The following is an 18432-nucleotide window of genomic DNA, read 5'->3' on the forward strand; positions in this document are numbered from 1 at the left end:
GCCTAGCAAACGAAAAAAAAGTGAAACCAGCAAAAGCTTGAGCAAAAGCATTTATTGCGTGAAATTTGAAGCTTGTATCTGTTACAGTAGAATATTTTTGGTTTCTTTCAAGTTATAAATTATTCTGGTTACAAAATGTACAGTAAATGCACAGAATGTACTGCATGTCATTAATGTACCAAATTCAAGATTAGTATACAGACATCACAGGAATGATGTGGAAATTGTGTCCTGCAGAGTCATGCTTGGGAAATTGAGGCATGGCAGGTTGGCCTGACTCCTAGACTGGTGAGTGACGACATTTCCTCTTCAGTATATTGAAAGTCACATAAATACTACAATAAATATGAGACTATGTCATCCCTGCACAACATTCAACAACACTGCATACAGCATATTACTAATGTAGATATGCTGTGGCTACATTTATCAATGGCCCATGTTATGCTCAGTGTTAAACCATTGTATAATAGCATGTTAATACTGAGGCATCCATTTTGACATGGATATCATTATTGTAGACCACCATGTTAGATTTGGATTCCAACATCAGTCAATCTGGTATTATAGCCCAGATTTCCCTCTTTGTAAAACACTACCTTATCATTATTCATTTACTAACAAAAAAAGATGACAATACTGAGTTCTTTAGTGCTTGAAACAGTTAACTATGCTAACAGCTATTATTATTCTCATTTTTACTTGTTGATATAAAACAATGAAAAAAAAACATTCATTAATTTTACAGTTCCTTGCTTGAACAGAACCCAAGTCCACACACTGATATGAATTTGAATACTGCTTACCTCCAAAGGGAATATGTGTTGTACACATCTCAGAAAAGGTACATCTTTGGTCAAATTTAGCCTTCCAAAATGGCAAAATCAAACAAGCAGAAGAGATCCTCCAATGGAAATGGAATATATTTGAAAATATTTTGAAATAAATTGAATATATTGCAATATATTGCACTTGAAATACATATTTTATATAATTTCACATATTCACAACACACATTCCATTTCCATAAGGGAATGGATACAAGACCGCATCAAATCATATCTCCATCAGCTAGAATACTCTGCCTCTAATGTGTTGTTGTGAGACACAGTATGGCATTGGGTCCACACCAGAAAGGTGAGTAACATTCCCACCATCATGTGTATGGATATGAGGAAGAGGAAGGGGTGCTGATAGCATATGCTCAGATGTGAATCATTAAGGATATTTATAACACATGCAAATTGTATTTATGGATAAAATTATTGTTTTTTCCCTCCATATGAATTTCCAAAGTTAAAGGTATAGAGAAAAGGAAACTAGGCCTGCGTATTCCTGAGTCTCCTACTTTTAAAGAATTACTGAATGCTCAATAACAGTGCTGGAATTTTCAGTTTTTTGCACAATTTCCAGTTTCCACTGAATTCTTGCACCCATTTAACTATTAACTATTACTCATTTCATTGGAAATTCAGCCAAATGTCAGCAACTTCGACAAGCATTCTAACTGTACTGCCTTTAAAGGGTTTAAACCATGCCCCATGTCCTAGCCTATTGAGTGAAACACTTGGGGGAATAAAAAAACCCATGTAGACATAACCTGTCGCACGGACAACTGTAGCACATGTGATATGTACAGTTTGGCCCATTCGGTTCATGTGGTTCATGCAGGTAAATTTACTTCACGTCTGTAATGAAGGAGTTTCCTGCCTTTGTACTGGCATGCGTTTCATGCGAGTAAGCCATGAGCGCTGTGTGAGGGCTGCTCTCGCTGTGGCGAGCGGTGAGCCGCGGTCGTGGTCAGGTTGCGGTGCAGGTTGGGGTTCTGGCTGTGCCGGTTTCTGCTCCTCACAGAGGAGAAGGATGTGCTGCACCCGGGCACTTTGCACTTGTGCAGCAGTCTGAGGTGCACGGTTTTGTAGTGGGCCCTGAACGTGTTCCTGTTACTGTACACCTTCTGGCAGGCAGGGCAGGCGATGGGAGCGTCGCCCAGCCGGAACCCTGGACCTTCGCTCGGGTTTGGGGTGAGACCCTCCCTCGGCGGCAGGTCCGTCCCCTCCTGGCTGTCGTTGCTCTCCTCCCCGGCCCCGCCTGCTTCGCTGTCTCCGTCCGAGTCCCAGGGCGGCCGCGTGTGGTGCTCTGATTGGCTGGCTGACGTGGCACTGAGATCCAGCACAGCCTCCTCCTTTTCCTTCTCTTCATCATCTCCTGCAAGCACTGCCAGGCTGTTCTGTGCTGTGCTCATGGGGTGCACCAAACCCATTCTGTAGTGTCCTTTAAAGATCACAGATAGCTGCCCTGTAGGGTTGATCAGGGGCGGATCCTGAGGAAGGCTTGTGGGCATGTCCCTGCAGACAGAGGGGGCGGGGCTGACTGTGTCCGAGGCCCCACAAGGATCTCTGGTCAGCACCGTGGGGTGTGGGGTGAAGTTAGTGTTGTGCCTAAAAGTTACAAAATGAACAATTACCTTCTGACAATACAGCATGTTTCACATACATTGTATTACAAAACACATTCACTCCAGTATTTTGTGAGAACAAAGCTCTTTTCTCCAGCATACTCTACCTGTGCTTGCTGAAGGCATGGCTGGACATGTGCTGGCTAAGGGCGAGGCGCTACCTGTGCTAGCGGAAGGAGTGGCTGCACCTGCATTGGCTGAGGGCGAGGCTCTACTTGCGCTGCCTGAGGGAGGGGCTTAACCTGTGCTGACTGAGGGCGGAGCTGGTGTCTCACCTGTCTTTGCTCCTGCTGCTGGGAAATGTAGTGTTGCAACCGTCTACACTTCTGTGTATCCCCTGCTCATTGGCACTACAGCAATGCGTTTTGATGCTATGAGAGTCAGGCAAGGTCTCGCTGCAGATCTCACAGTGATCGGTCTCCCCTCCATCAGCGCGGACTGACGAGGGGCTGGTTTTGGGGGAGGAGTCCTCTCTGTCACCAGGCTTGGGGGTGTCCCTGAATGTTAAAATTCTGAAGAGCCCGCTGCTGGCAGTGCTGTAGTCCTGCTTTGCGGTGTCAGTTTCACAGGGCTCTGTGCTGTTCTGCAGGGGCGGGACAGGACAGTCGCTGACGAGGCTGCGATGCTTGGTTAATTTGTGGTCCTGGGGCGACGTGCTCGTGATCACACCCCCCTCCTGGGTGTGCAGCACCCTCGTCCCCTCGTCCTCGTCGCTGCGCGGCTCTGCGCCATCCTGGTGGCAGCTCTCTGGCTTCTCGCACGCCGACCCGCTGCTGTCCGGCTGCTCGGCGGGCCCGAGCGGCGGCGACGGCGAGGGTTCCGAGCGGCTCTCTGCGGCCGGCTCCACTGCCTCTGTCTCGATCTTCACCGGCATGCTGGACTTGCGGGACTTCTTCTTCGGCACGGGGTCGGCGACGGGATCGGCAGCGACGGGGCCGTTGTTGGCCGGCACGGACGAGGAGGAGATGTGGGGCAGGGAGGGCGGGGCCCCGGGGGTGTTGGCGAGCTCGGCGGGTGTGACCAGGCTGCGGTAGAAGGGCAGGACAGGCTGCACCGTCTTCAGGTTGGGGAAGAGGATCCCGCCGTGGCCCGGCCCGGAGTGGCCTGCAGCGGGGAAGACGCTCTGGAGCCTGGAGTCGGAGCTGCTCACCACGTAGCTGGAGACCGGCCTGCTCTCCACGCCCTCCTCCTCCTCTCCCTCGCTGTACGCGGCCGGCCGAACGTCGCGATCGCGCCCGTTGCGGTTCATAGGCAGGTGCAGGCGGGGGTTGGGGTTGGCGCTGTGGCGGTTTCGGCTACGCAGGGAGCTGAACACCATGTTGCAGCCCTGGACGGTGCAGCGGTGCTTGATCTTCAGGTGCACGGCGTTGTAGTGGATCTTCAGCGTGCCCTTGTCGTAGAACGTCTTTTCGCAGGCGCTGCAAAAGACCCGCCCCTTCTTCAGTCCTCCACCTGCCCCAGGGGCCCCACCCTGCTCTGGTAGGTGGAGCTTCCCCTCAGGGGATGTCTGCATAAGCTCAGAGGTCATGGAAGGTGTGGAGGGGGCGTCCGAGTATGTGTCGCTGGCAGGGATGTCCTCAGCCTCCATTTTGGGGGTGGCAGCACCGAGGACTTTGCTGCTCTTCTCCACATCCAAGTCAAAAGTGGCGGAGCTTGAGCCCACTAGGCTGGTCTCAGTGGAGAGGGTGGGGATGGGGGTATGGTCACCAGGCAGGAAGGATCCAGGGGTGGAGCCTAGCAAGGGGGCGGGGAGAGAACTCAGGTACTGAAATGGCAGTAGGAAAGCCATGCTGCTGATGAGGTTCTCAAAGTGATGGATGCTGCTGGAGGCGGGCGGACCAGGCGGGAGGTCAGTGCTGCGGTGAGCGCTGCTCTCAATGAACGCCCGGATGCCTGAGCTGGTCCTGGTGCTGGGTACGAGGACTGTCTGGCTCTCTTTGTCCTGAACCGCCATGAGCTCCACAATGGATTTGGTCTCCCCGAAACGCAGGAACTGCTGCAGGGCGGCCATCTCCTCCTCCAGGGTCATGATCACCCAACGATCCAAGACTCTGCCAGTTACATCCTGCCAAAGCAAAGCCAAATGCCACATTTACATTAACAATGAAACGTATTAATTTAGCATATGTTCTGTAGTGTGACATGCAACACAGTGCATACAATTAGGTTAGATAAACTAAGCAGAAAGTCAATGTTGCAATGTAATGTAATTTAATAGCCAGATAAGGGCCATTCTGCAGAAGTAATATTAATACAAGACCATAGTCAAAGAACTCACATTAACAAACATCCAGCCTCGTTTGTGTTAAATGAGAGAGACAGGAAAGTGTTCGCACACCGGGGAATGAAAGGCCTGGAGCTGAGATTCTCATGCCGCTCACGAGCATGGAGGCAAAGGAGAAGGAGGCAGCGCGGTGTTTGATCTCCTTCTCAATTTCTCCTTGTATAAATCATGTGGGTTTTTCCCACTGCGTGCGGACTTCCACTCGCAGAAGGAGGGATGATCTTGCATTGATCGCACAGGCGTCCCCCACAATCCATCCCTAATTACGCACAAGTGCTACAAGTCTTTGAAAGTCAAGCAGCATTTTCATGCGGCGGTTGTGATAAATATTTGATCGCGTGGCGTTCGTTTGACGGCCTGTCCGGAATTTCCATTTTACATTCCGTATTAGAGCAGCTCGCATGAATTAAATGCAACAGCCTGAATATTTCATGCTCTTCTAATAGCCTCTACCATGTAGGCAGCTCAGTGCAGGTCTGCGCTGAAGTCGTGTCTTTACAAAAGAGGTTTTGCAATTGTGTTTCTCTCTGCAAGGGACATTCGCTGAACATTAAAAACTGTACTGTAAGAGGAGGTCTTACTTTCCCCATAGATATGAGTTAATATTTTATAACGGCGGCGTACGTGAGCGGTTTGACAGCACTCACCTGCAGCACATATCCTCGGATGTAGTCCTGTAGAGTCCAGTCAAGTGCATTCAGGATCTGGATGACCTCCTCCTGCTTGAGCACGCTGAAGAGCCGGTCCAGCAGGATCTTCAGCCGCACGGGGATAGCCTGCGTCCCGTACAGCATCAGGCTGCAGATATCAAACACCACGCTGGAGTGGACGATCTCCACCTGGCCTCCATGGAACAGGTGCTGCACCTTCAGCTTACTGAGAGCTGCCAAACGGGAATACACACACACACACACGCACACGCACACATACACACACACGCACACATACACACACACACACACACACACACGCACACACACACACACGCACACATACACACACACGCACACACACACACGCACACATACACACACACGCACACGCACACATACACACACACACGCACACACACACATGCACATATGCGCACATGCACACATACACACACATGCACACACACACACGCACACATACACACACACGCACACACACACACGCACACATACACACACGCACATCCACACACATACACACACACACATGCACACACACACACACACACACGCACACACACACATATGCAAACAGACATGAGATACATGCCCATACAAACACACACACAAAAGGATACACAGACTTTTGTGCAGGCACACACAGACACACATGCATGCACAAAGCATGCAAACATGTACAAGCATGCACATGTGTGTGCAAATACATGCAACAAAGTGCATGCAAGCACAAAACACACATACAAACAAATACATGCAAGTGCATACATGAGCATGTACGCATCCAAAAATATGGACAAATGTATGCAAGCACACGCATACAAGCATATAGGCACATGCAAAGAAGCAAGCATACACCCACGCACACAGACACACACAAAGCAAAAAAACACTATGTTAAAGGACAGATTGTTGGCATTTAGAAATACAGCTAATTATGTTGTCTGTTTGCTGGCGGAAGTCCCTCGTACCGTGTGCCACCCATCCGTGTTTGCAGTGTTCACACTGTCGTCGTCTTAACTTCCCAGGTTTAAAACTCTCACAGGAACAGCTCCCCAGGGTGCAGCATATAGCCTGCTGTATAGAAGCAGAACTGTCGTGAATACTGCTGTTGTAGAAGAACCAATCAAAAATCAATAACTGTTCATACGTCTGGAATTACATAAAAATAATTTTAGACTGGTTTTGAAGCAATGTTAACATGGCTGAAGTTGTAAAGGAAATGAAAGGGCAATTTACAGCAGGTTTCAATTCACACAACTAGAATTACAGCATTTTTTTTGTAAATGGCAATAATGGTCCGAAGTCCAATATCACACACTTGGAAGTGTCTCCTTGGAGGAAATGTGGAGGGAGTGGGAGCATCCTTGTCACTCTTTTTTACCGTTTACTCCTCTGATCTGGGAAGCCCACCAGAACAGATGTACACTTCTATCTTACACAGATCATTATAGGGAAACATTTTCAGCAGAGAAGTGAATCTTTGTATCTTCACACCCAACGAGAAAATGGGCACTTAACCAATACTGCCACAAGCACTAATGATCAACATCTTTCAGTATATCTAACAACGAGGTTTATGTTTCTATAACTTGAGACAGATCAAAATAATTCCAAGGAAATTATTGCTTGATTGATGATGTTCAGCATTGCCATTGGCTGCCTCTGCATAGTAAATACATTTTTTAATCTCTAGGAAGTTGAGGGGAGGAAGGCGGAGAGCGGTGACCGTAAAGCTCTGCGATTGCTCGGGGCAGCTTACACTGTGTGTATCTACTGTGACTACGAGGGCTCGGCTGCGTGCCTCGCACTCACCTGTTCCAGCACTGCTTCCTCGCGCAAATCAATGCCTCGGGCACTTATCAGTCGGGAGTCAGAGATTTTGTTCACCTAATGGGGCTCATCGCTGGTCGCTGCTGAGAAATGCTTTGATTTAACGTCTGCAGCACGGCGCTCCTGTGCTTCCCGTCTGTGCTGAAGACCAGCGAGCGGCCAGACGAAAGTTACGGGCTATCTCGCTGCTTGAACAGACGCGGTCGCAACTTTTTATTGTCAGCAATCTACAACACCTCGTAGATAAGCTCCGGCTTCCTCTGTTCTGCGCGAGTTGGAGTTTTACATCCAAGTGCATCTTCTGGGGGTGGGCGCTGTTTCGGATTTAGGGTTTGCGAACGACTTCTGCTAATTCTACGCAAATTGCTCAGGCCTTCCGAGGGCATTTCTTTTCAATTGAGGTGGCCGCCTTCTGCCGCAGGGTGCTTATTTAAGTGACCAAACAACTAAATACTGCTGCATATGTATACGTAGGTCAACACAATTTATGAGCTTGATGCTCATTTGCTTTTCTCCTGTGAAATTAAAGTGCCCTGTTGTTGTATATTGCAAGTTACGCGGGATGTGAGCATGTGTCAAATTCGAAAATAACGTAATATAATGTGAAAGGAGTAGCAGAATGGGAATGCTTCCGCCTTACGCATAAGATATCTGTCATCCTTGCCCATGTTGACAGCTCAAGTTTCAGGAATTTGTGAAGTAATTCCAGATAAGAGCCCCTGTGTTAGGATACAACACCAATGCCCCAGTGGAAAATGTTTATCTGTATGTCACCTTCCTTAGCAACTATTAGGACCATAAAGAAATTCCATCAATCGCTTCATTCTATTATCAGTAAACATTGAGACTAAACCTGATTCAGGAAAAGAGAGTGAATACATTGTGTTTAAGACTGGATTACAAGGCACTTTAAAGGGAGAAGCTAAACATTGTGTTAGTAATTATTTGTACCAACACTCTTACGCCTGTTCCAGGTTATCAATATTGCATGTTCAGCGCTCTGTGTAATGACTCAATGCTTGGAAGGTCCTGGAGTGATCCTGAAGAGCTGAACAAAGCAAGGCCTCTTACCCTGCTAATCAGACATGACCTCTGACCACTGCTTGAGTTTAATTAGCAGAAATACTGTAACTTTGACCTTCCTGCTCAAGTCAGCCACCTGATTTTCATTTAGAAGAATAAAGAGAGATGAAAAAAAGCAGCTTAGTGCCTCTAAATCCTACCGTCATGGGGCCAACAATGAGCACTGCCCAATTAATGGAGTCTCATTACACACACGCAGCCCCTCAGCTGTTGAGTTCAATCTGCATCTCAGTCAGCTTGGATGGAAACGGAGAGGTGCAATCGCCACTGCTGCCCCCGCCGACTGGAGCTTTGCCTCAATTAGCTATTCACTTCATGCTCTTGGCCAACAATATGAAGACATCCTGTGCTGGTTTGTCTTTCCTTCTTTGTCAAGTCTTGTGACAAGTCATTTCAAGGGACATCTCATCTGCATGACTGAAAAACAAAGTATTTCGCTTAGCGGCTTCAGGTTTTTCTTTGATATAAATAAGATACAAGGACGAGATGGTAGTATTGTGGTGAAAGTACTTCTTGAAAAATGAGGTCCTATATAATTTTCATTTTTCATTTCAATTTTCCAGTATACAATACATGACGTCAAAAATATCCTAATATGAAATGTGTCTACTGACCAATGATAAACTCACAAAGATAGAGAACAGGGCTTCTCTAATGTTGTAGTTTGATTCCCATATAGGGCACTGCTGTTGTATCCTTGAGCAAGGTACTTAACCTGAACTGATTCAGTAAATATCCAGCTTTATAAATTGATTGTATGTACACAAAGTAAGCTGTACAAGTTGCTCTGGATAAGAGTATCTGCTAATGACAAAAATGTAAGTGTAAACTTAAATATGCTTATTCTCTCTTTGTGAATAGATGTAGGATAGAACTCACCAGAAACAACCCCTCCTCAGTATGAATATAATGTGTTATGAACATATTGGATGTATGGTTTGGGATATAAGCAGGCTGCCTGGGACGTTGCACATTCTCTGACACCGATACTTAGCCTCCAGTGGTAACTCAGTACCCATTTGTCACAAAAGTGAATTGTATTGAGTACCATTAACTTAATGGCTTCCATCAGCAAATCACTGCCAAGTGCTCATTCGTATTGGCTCATTTAGAGCCTCCCACAACATCTAAAAACAACACACTGTCATTGTAAGGACACACTTCCAATGGCCCCTATATAAGCTCAGGAAAATCACCCATATACGACATACAATGTATGTATACATGTTTGCCAATCTGCAGATATTTTTACAGTGCCCTAAAATTATTGGCACCCTTCTTGGTAAAAAGTGTAAGGATATATAAAATAAACAACATGGGTGTATTCTATACTGCATACACTGGGAACATTCTACTAATTTATACTGAAACAATTTCTCACAGAAAAGGACTTAACCATTTTTCCCAAAAATATTTGTTACAATCATTCACACCCCTGTTTTCAGTGTTTTGCACACTCTCCCTTCACAAGGCTCAATCTACTGTGTCATATTTTATGGTATCCTGACTTTCCCATCATTTTAGCATGCAAAATACCCCGTATTGTTTATACAGCCTTCTTTGCCCATCTTTATCAATGGTGTGAATAATTTTGGAGGCCACTGTACCCTTTTTCTCTGCTGTCTGAATGTTTATGCTGAGAGAGTTGAGTAATGAGTTTAACAGCCAGTCATCCTCCATCAACCCATTATAATGCAGAAAATGTGGCGAGGAAGAATTTTTTTTTACTGTTATTGCTATCACTCAGAGTACAGTCATAGCCACTCCACAGCTTGGAAAATGGCATGCAGATGTGTGGAGACTGGAGAGGTGTTCTCTTTCTCTCTTTGGCTGTCTGTCTCTTTCTTTTGAATGAGGAACTGAAGCACCTAATCAACACAGTAGGGTTTTCCTGCAACCTCAAACTTACTGAAACAACCCAAAAATATGTCCTCTCTCCAGTCAGACTGAACCTTCTGACAGCTAGTGTGGGGTGTGTGGTGTTGGGTGCAGCCTCAGATTCTGCCAAACTCCACAAACACCCGTAACTCCATGAAACATAGAGAGACCGTGGGACATAAAGGATGGTGATGCCAAATACAAACAAACTACAAACTGCAGGACTGAAAACACAGACTATGTGTGATCTGGCCATTTTAATAGATCTGGTGATGGTGGTAGTGCTTCAAGAATTATTGATATGAGCGACTACTGTTGGACTGAAAGTAAGAGTATGGAGTAGACCTGATCAGTACAGTGCAGGCATAGCCTGGAAGAAGCGGGCTTATTATTTTAGAATTTAATTCTGATTGAATTTGAGTGCTGGCTATAAGAATGTGCATCCCTTTCAAAACAAGACATGAAGGACTTTATATCTTTGCTGAGTGACAGAATAACGCTACCATCATTGTAATTGCATGGACCATGGAAACATCATTTCCTGGTTGACAGGTGATAAATCGTTCATGTTTTATTGTGTTAATAAAAGAGAATAAAAAAGAACAGAAGACAAAAACATAACTCACTGAGAAGACACAGCAGATTCACTTTTCCTTAACAAATCAGACATCTTCATACAACGGACGCACCGTAAATCCTGCGAACGACCCGTGTGGCTAATTAGCAGTGAGTGCTAGGTTAGTGATACAGACTCAGGCTACAGTCTAAGTGCCGCTTCAGCCTCACCCTGGGCCAGAAACCACAGAGGGACCACTAGACTGCTCTATGGAACAAACTCGGATAGAGCTGGAATCAATAACGACCTTTTCCCACGCTGCTTTTAAAATTCATGCCACAGCTGAAGAAAACGACCTCGGTGGAGCTGGAATGTGGCGTGCACATTACTCTATTGCCCTGCCACGGTAACTGTTCAACAAAATGACCTGACCGACCACGGAACATGGAACACAACGGGGAAGCGCCATGACCAAGCCCTCCGGCAAAGCCAGTGAAATCTATGGATTGCGGTTCCATTATTTCCTGGCATAAAACACGTTCTCATGCTTATAAATGTTCATGTAAACCAAGCAGCTTTACAAGAAAAGATTGCCAGGTTGGATGACCTGAATGTCAACTTAAATGGCTCAACTAATTTTACAGGATATAAAATTCATTGGTTTGAGTAATAGGGCCCACCCCTCTGCCATTACCCACAGTACAGTCACTTCCTTTGTGAACTACGTTGTCCTTAATGCAGGTTTTGATTCATTGTTCCATCACAGGAAAAAATGACTTCAGATTCATACATCTCCAAAGCTGGGAGACTGACAGGGGTGATGAACAAAGTGAATTTCTAGACAGCTAAGTGCGAGATCAGAATTAGCTGAACTGAAGGTACTTGTAATAAAAAGAGAAATTTATTTTCTGACAGCCTTCAAAGACACCTCAAGATGAGCACCACGGAAAATAATGTCAGATAATAATAATCCAAACTTGCTGCCATTGGTGCTGTAAGGGTTGCGGTACATGCTCTGCTTCAGAGTTTTTCAAACAAAGATCCAGGAAATTGGTTATTTTCAAATCAAAATGGCAAACACTTGTTTCTGTCTTTAACACAAACCTACAAAAGTAGTGGCACCACTTTACCTGTATAGGCTTAGGCCTTTAAAAAAAGTTTACAGTTTAATCAGCTTCCACTTCAACCTGTTTGGTGGCAGCCAAAAACAGAAGCAGTAAATTAGAAGTTAGTATGCTGCATCTGAGTGTTTATCTCAGAGCTTTGTGCCAAACATTATGAAATTCCCCTTCTCTTGGATTGCCCCTTTCCTGATGTAAAGGGGCAATGTTGTTACATGTGGCTGACATATCCTCTGAAATTGGTCCAAAACAGCCTGAAGCTCCAACCCTCAAGCTGATGTACCTCAGTGCATTAAAGAAGCTGTTCTGTTTCAATCTCTCTCTCTCTCTCTCTCTCTCTCTCTCTCTCTCTCTCTCAAGCATCTGTCTCTCGAAAGTCGAGAGAAACAGAGGTAGAGAGAGATATGCAGGGGAGCATAAGAAGAAAGGTAAAAACAACATAACTTTTCATTTACTGTACCACATATGCAATTCCTGCATCGCAAAAAAAGAGTAATTGCTGAGTCAATACTATTTTGTCACTCTTGGTCATTGTATTTCTCCTACTCTGTCAGGTATCTGCTGCCATATCCCTGAACGTGATGTTACGAAGTCAAAGTAAAATGTATATTATAGATACTTATTCAACAGTAGCTGCCTACTAAACTAAACTCTCTCTCTCTCTCTCTCTCTCTCTCTCTCTCTCTCTCTCTCTCTCTCTATATATATATATATATATAAAATGCAGGTGATTTGAAGAGGCAAGGAAGTGCCAAGCCTGGTTGGTATTTTGTCTGACAAGAGAAAATATATATAGTGTTTTTGTTACCCCTTGTGCAGTTCTTTTTTTTTGTCGGATAAAATACCAACCACGCTTGGCACCCCCTTGTCTCTTCACATCACCTGCATTTTAGTGCAAGCACCAACCCCTGGAAGTCATCTGTTGTTCTACTGCCACAACGGGACTCCAGGACCGGCAGAGTGCCATAATGGATAGGCCTATTAATGAATACGCTACCATCCCCGATTATTGCTCTAAAGATCGCGAAGAAACTTCGACGCGCTCTCAAAATTACAGTTCAACAGTTATTAGATTGAGGCCAACTGCAACACTGCGTGAGACGCTCCTGTGCGAGTTTTGCACATCAAAAGGCAGGTACTGCCTATAAAGAACAAAACGAATTAACGAACTGTTTAAAAGAAAAAACCTCCTAATGAAGTTCCTGAGATCACCTACTGAAACTCCGGCAGAAATGAACAACCAGGCTAAAAATTAGTTAAGTAAATAGGCTTCTGTTTATATGTGGACCGAGCTGGATTCCTATGCTAAAGTTTTTGACCTGAAGTATTCACAGTGCTCGAAAGGCAAACGTGTGGTACGGACTCCCCCGCTTATTCTGCGCGTAGCATAGGCTACCTCCCAAATGAGAAAGGTTTGCGCTAGTTTAAACGCAGAAGACGCTCCACGGTACGGTAACTTGTAACAAAATTTCCCAACTTTACGTTCATATAAACGCACATTTTAAACACTAAATTTTAATTACCTCTGACATTCTCTTTAAATCGATGTTTCCAGGGTAACCGCGCAGCTTGCCATTCCCAGTGAGTCCTACAAAAGAAATGCCTCAAGCTTCAGCTCTCCTGTCTGTACAAGTATTATGCCAGAAATGCCATCGCGCACCGGCTCTCTCTCTCTCTCTCTCTCTCTCCCTCTCTCTCTGTGACACACACCACCCCCTCCTTCCCTTTTTCGCTGTGGTCTGGGATCTAAACTGCTCAAGATGTGCACTGTGTTGAAACTGGGCACAGGGGAGTGGAATCAGATCCTCCCACAGTCCCGGTGTTTTCTCCAGAGTCGCATCTCACCTCAGGGGCTGCTTCTCCCTGCAAGCCCTGGCCTGGCGTGCCCCCCCTCCTCTCCCCAACAGGGCAGCCCTCACAGCTGGCTGGGGGAGGGCAGGCCACTCATCTTTCACAGAGATTTCATCAACAGGAATCACACAGGCTAGAGGCTTTCTTAATGTTCTCTGGAGTGAGCCTAGGCTACTTAATGCGCCACTTCACCATACTCCGCCAACACTCGGCTGTGTGTGTGTGTGTTGTGTGTTTTTGCATGTGTGGCTTTGTGTGTGTGGGTTGGGGGGGAGGGGAGGGGCGGGGGCGTGGTTGTGTAGGTGGATGTCTGGTGTATGTGTGTGACTTTCTGCGCACATGGAGACATCTGTGGGTCTACGTGATGTGTGTCTTTATATATGTGCAAGTGTCTGTGTATATGAACGTGTGTTATTATCACCCCCTTCCTTGGGCATGTTCAGTTTTACCAGTTGTACTTTATGTCAGTAGGAACTTGCATTTTGGGTGTTTATAAGGACTAATCTCTTCAAGCTATCAGTGATACTTAAGTTCCGTTGTGGTCTGAAGACTCACCCCTTCAGACTATACCTGGACTAACTAACTATCACCACTCTGCGCAGCACTCCCAATCTGGGATTGTTTTTATCACTTAAATCCCTCTAATTTGATCCTATAGCACTTTCATGTTACATATGTACCTCCTGTGCCACTTTCATGTTACATGTACCACCTAATTCTTTTTTAGAGTGTACTTTGATTTTAAAAATATTTTTAAACAGTAAATTGTGTTGTTGTAACTGGCATGTCACATGATCTAGCATGAGCAATGATATTACATTGGTGTATATTATATGAAGATATTCTAGTATATTAGTGTGATAGTAAGCTTTGTTGTGGTATACATGTTAATGCTAAACCTTTAAAGCTGAATAAACAATATCAGCAAGCTAATTTCCAAAGAAAGGGAAAGTTGTTTGTTTCCATGATTAGGACAGTTATTGAACTTGAAATGTAAGGCTGTATAGACTTTACGTCTGATGTTACATTGATATTTCCACCTGTGAAGGCCATAATAACACCTTCTATAAAGACAGTAATAATGTATTTATAACGACAGATCTTGTAACAGAAACAGCAGAGAGACCCCTCTTAAAACTCTCCATTCAAGAATAATTTTGTTTTTTAGTTTTCCATTACAGACTAGTAAATTTGCAGAAATTTGCAGCCAGCCTCTTCTTTTGTTTACTGGACAGCTAAGCTGTATGGTCATCATGCCAGAGGACTGCTCTGCATATGACGACTGCGGTCACCCTGTGTGACTACTGGTACTGGCATTGTTAAGGTTCTATTCTGGACTATAGGGCAGCAGCTCCCCACTTAATGTTTGAGATAATTTACTACAGAGTTACAAAATAGTTTTCTGATTGCAGACTTTAATAATCTGGGAAGCCCAATGCCTCTTCCCATTTTCCCTGATGTGAGGCAATAGGAGAGGAGTAATTGGGCCCAACAAGGGCTCTCTGAGGGTGAAAGGGTTAAGGGCAGGATTAAGGTGCTTAGCAGGAAGCTCTGAAATCTACAGCTAATGGGAACATGTCCTCAGAGTATGACTTTGAAAAAGGGCGCAACTGCGACTTGAACAAAAACACTTTAGTTCTGATGCAAACCCTTAGGTGTGGTTTCAAAATCCAGCAAGTTTTAACAGGTATGATTTGTCTGACTCCAGGACATCCATAATTAGGCAGATGCGGTAAAAAAAATTCAGCTATTTTCTGAATCTGAAAATGACCACGTTTAATCTACAAATGAATGAATTATCATACAATATTTGACTGCATATCTAGAATACGCATGAAGTGAGCATGCAGGGTTTATAATTGTGTGCTTATAAAATGACAGGACAGAAAATTAAGCCCTTCGGTATAGCAGTAGAAACTAGAATGGGAAAATACAGGATGTCAGGTTCATTTTCATGTTTTTTAGTTCATGTTTTTATAAGGCTGAGCTCAGAAAACACCCTAGCCTCTTAAGAAATGTAGCCAAAATGTTCTGCAACTTTGCATTTCTTATACCTAAAGGGTGCACAAAAGGATGAACCTGCGTGGACTGTGCTGCTAGTTGTAAAATTGCTGTTTTCACACATGCTCCTTGTAGCCACAGCCTTGAGTCATGTTCTTTGTCTCAGGGCAATGTGTAAAGCTGTAACTCATGTTAAGTCAGGAGGAGGCAGCTAAGGAAATGCTACCTAGTTCCTAAATCTAAAATTTAAAATGCACTTTGTGCAAGTTACTGAAATTTCAGCAATACGTGTGATGGTCCCTCCTGTATGAACATGATGGTGTCTACAAACTGGCAACCATGAAACCCCCACTGTCATTGCTTACTCTGATTTGGTTGAATGTTGCTAGCAGGTGAACATTACCTGGACTGCAGTGTTGAAGCACATAAAATACACATGTATTTTAGCCCTAAAGTCCACAAAAGACTGAAAGTACTTTTAATTACAGAGAAAGTCCTAAAAGTGAGGGAGTGGCTGAACAGGCAAATAAATCTGGTCCCAGAGCTGGATGCCAGATAGGCTGTATCAGAACTGAGGTGAATTACCCTAGGACTGCGATAATGCCTTCTCAATGATGAAGGGGGACTGAGGATCCTGAACCCTGAGGAGAGTTCATGTCTAAAGAATCCCAAAATTTGGAAATACATTAGGTTGTGCTTACTATGTTCATCAAGAACATAATTCATGTAGAATGATTTAAAACCTGTTTTTATCACAGGGAAAATGGAAAAGGCTAGGTCAGTCTAAAAACAAAACCTTCAATTGATGTGACTAACTGGTTAAAAGTCACCCAACCTATCCTCCATATTCTTTTTACCTTTTGCAGAAAAAAGGTTTTAAAATAAACATACCTCCATGTCTTTTAAAAAGTAGTTGTCTTCATGGTTCATTTCACAGAAGATGTAGAATCTAAGGCCCTCTTCTCCTACCAGCATGCACATGGAATGACATCACACTGTTACCAGCTCAGCACTTCCTGTCTGGCCGGCTGTGTGGCGATGAGGTCGCAGGGGAGTGGAGAGAGAAGGGAGATTAATAAGCCTTTTCCTTCCCCGCACCACACAGGGTAGTCTGGTATTGATTAGTCACATCCCACATCAGGCTCTGAGCTTTTATACTAATTTGCTCCCGCATCATGTAATGGCTACATTACAAGCATATCCCTTTATATCTGACACCTGTTTCTAATGGCCCCTTAATAGGGTTTGGGCACTGGGGGAACAACTTGCTCAAAGTTCCATCCAAAGTGCACTGTGGGAAGTCATCAAAGAATTCATCCCAGTTGTAGGTTTGGAGACAATACTGCATCAACTTTTGTGTTTTAGACACCGCTGAGTTAGGGTGAATTAGGGTTAAGCTAAGGTGACAGGATAGATGGCCCAGAATTATTTTCTCTGTTGTCAGGCTGTTGTCATTCTGCTGCACAAGCATTGCATGGAAATAACTGGCAACAAACTACAACAAACCAGGGCCAATGAGCTCTGTGCCATGGACCTGACAATAGAGGTCATACAATCAGGAAACTCAGTGGAACTATGTACATTCATGCTGGTCAAATAAATGAGAGGTATTTTATGAACCTTTACATACCTAATTTTATTCATAAGCTGCAGTGGTTCTCGAATTCTGGACTCATTGGCAAGGTTACTGTTGTGGTTGAGGTGGTGTTGTGACATGAAATGTGAAAAAGACTCATTTAGTTTTTGCAATGACATTCACACCAGTAAAATGAAACACCGCACAAACTGCATTGCCCTGGTTACTGTGTACTATACACATGTTTTGACATGTATTAAAAACAGTTTATTAACATATTTGAACATTTGTTTGGCTACATTTTAATAAAGGGTTGTGCAATCAGAAAGTATGGGAGGCACTGATATATTTTAACCATTAGTGCACATATGCCTGCATGCTTTCGCTTTCTGGTGAATTCTACATGCTGGTGTCACAGGACGTATCACGTTTACATGCAGAGACAAGCCCGTCTCAGCATCGCATGTCATGTCCTCTTAAAGTGAAGAACTGAAAGTCTGTAGGTTTCTGCATTCATTGTTTATTTTATAACAAATTGTACACATCTGAGTGGTTGTCTGTGGTTATCTTAGAGGTTGATGAACCTGTTTTTGAACTTTCTCAAATAACATTGAGTGTATAAATTTTTTAGGAAGGAATTTCTTTGCAAGGAATTTGTCACATGATGACAAGGAAGATTTGTCACTTATTGGGAACAAGGCAATGAAAAAGTACATGCAACTTTTGACCTATCCAGGTTTTGTAAAAATTAGTTTTGTGTTATAATTCTGAAATGTGGCTAAATATCTGAAGAGAACAAACAGTTACTTCAGCATATTTTGCAGCGGATGATATTTGAGCCTGCACAATTTCTGTATATAACTTTGTTTCTTCGTTTATCTTTTAAATTGAACACTCTTTACTGTAAGGTAGGAGTGCTGGCTTTCCTAGCCCCCAGCTGCATAATAACATTGACACCTGGACACCGTCATTCTCAGTCAAGGTAAACATCCCCCACATTCCTGCCGGCTTGCTGGCCAGCAGAGGTGAGAGGTCGCAATGACAAACGAGTGACCCAGGAGCCTTGAAAGGTAGATAAGCTTCTGGAGTCTGTCAGCGGGACACCGAGAGAGCTGGAGGA

At 44.4% G+C, this 18432-nt stretch overlaps 1 protein-coding gene across 2 annotated transcripts; it reads right to left on the reverse strand.

Moving 5' to 3' along the window:
* Positions 1–37: 37 nt before the first annotated feature.
* LOC135241988 (zinc finger protein basonuclin-1-like) lies at positions 38–13669 on the reverse strand. 2 transcript variants are annotated; one of them, XM_064312830.1, is made up of 5 exons: positions 13408–13669; positions 6385–6490; positions 5390–5625; positions 2734–4523; positions 38–2441 (listed from the first exon to the last, which is right to left on the reverse strand). In XM_064312830.1, exons 1-5 carry the CDS (start codon positions 13414–13416, stop codon positions 1730–1732), a joined length of 2853 nt encoding a protein of 950 aa, XP_064168900.1. In that variant the 5' UTR covers positions 13417–13669; the 3' UTR covers positions 38–1729. The 2 variants fall into 2 exon arrangements, with proteins under 2 accessions (XP_064168900.1, XP_064168901.1); XM_064312831.1 differs by lacking the exon at positions 13408–13669 and adding an exon at positions 7229–9605.
* Between the last annotated feature and the right edge of the window lie 4763 nt (positions 13670–18432).

Source organism: Anguilla rostrata, chromosome 16 (assembly GCF_018555375.3).
Source record: "Anguilla rostrata isolate EN2019 chromosome 16, ASM1855537v3, whole genome shotgun sequence".
Classification (NCBI taxonomy): domain Eukaryota; kingdom Metazoa; phylum Chordata; class Actinopteri; order Anguilliformes; family Anguillidae; genus Anguilla; species Anguilla rostrata.

Bases quoted from the DNA above. Each gene is read 5' to 3' on its own strand.
- LOC135241988 (XM_064312830.1), bottom strand. The intron at 4,524-5,389 runs GTGAGTGCTGTC...TTGCTTTGGCAG, and splicing joins TCCGAGGATATGTGCTGCAG to GATGTAACTGGCAGAGTCTT. The intron at 2,442-2,733 runs GTGAGACACCAG...TGTAACTTTTAG, and splicing joins AGCAGCAGGAGCAAAGACAG to GCACAACACTAACTTCACCC.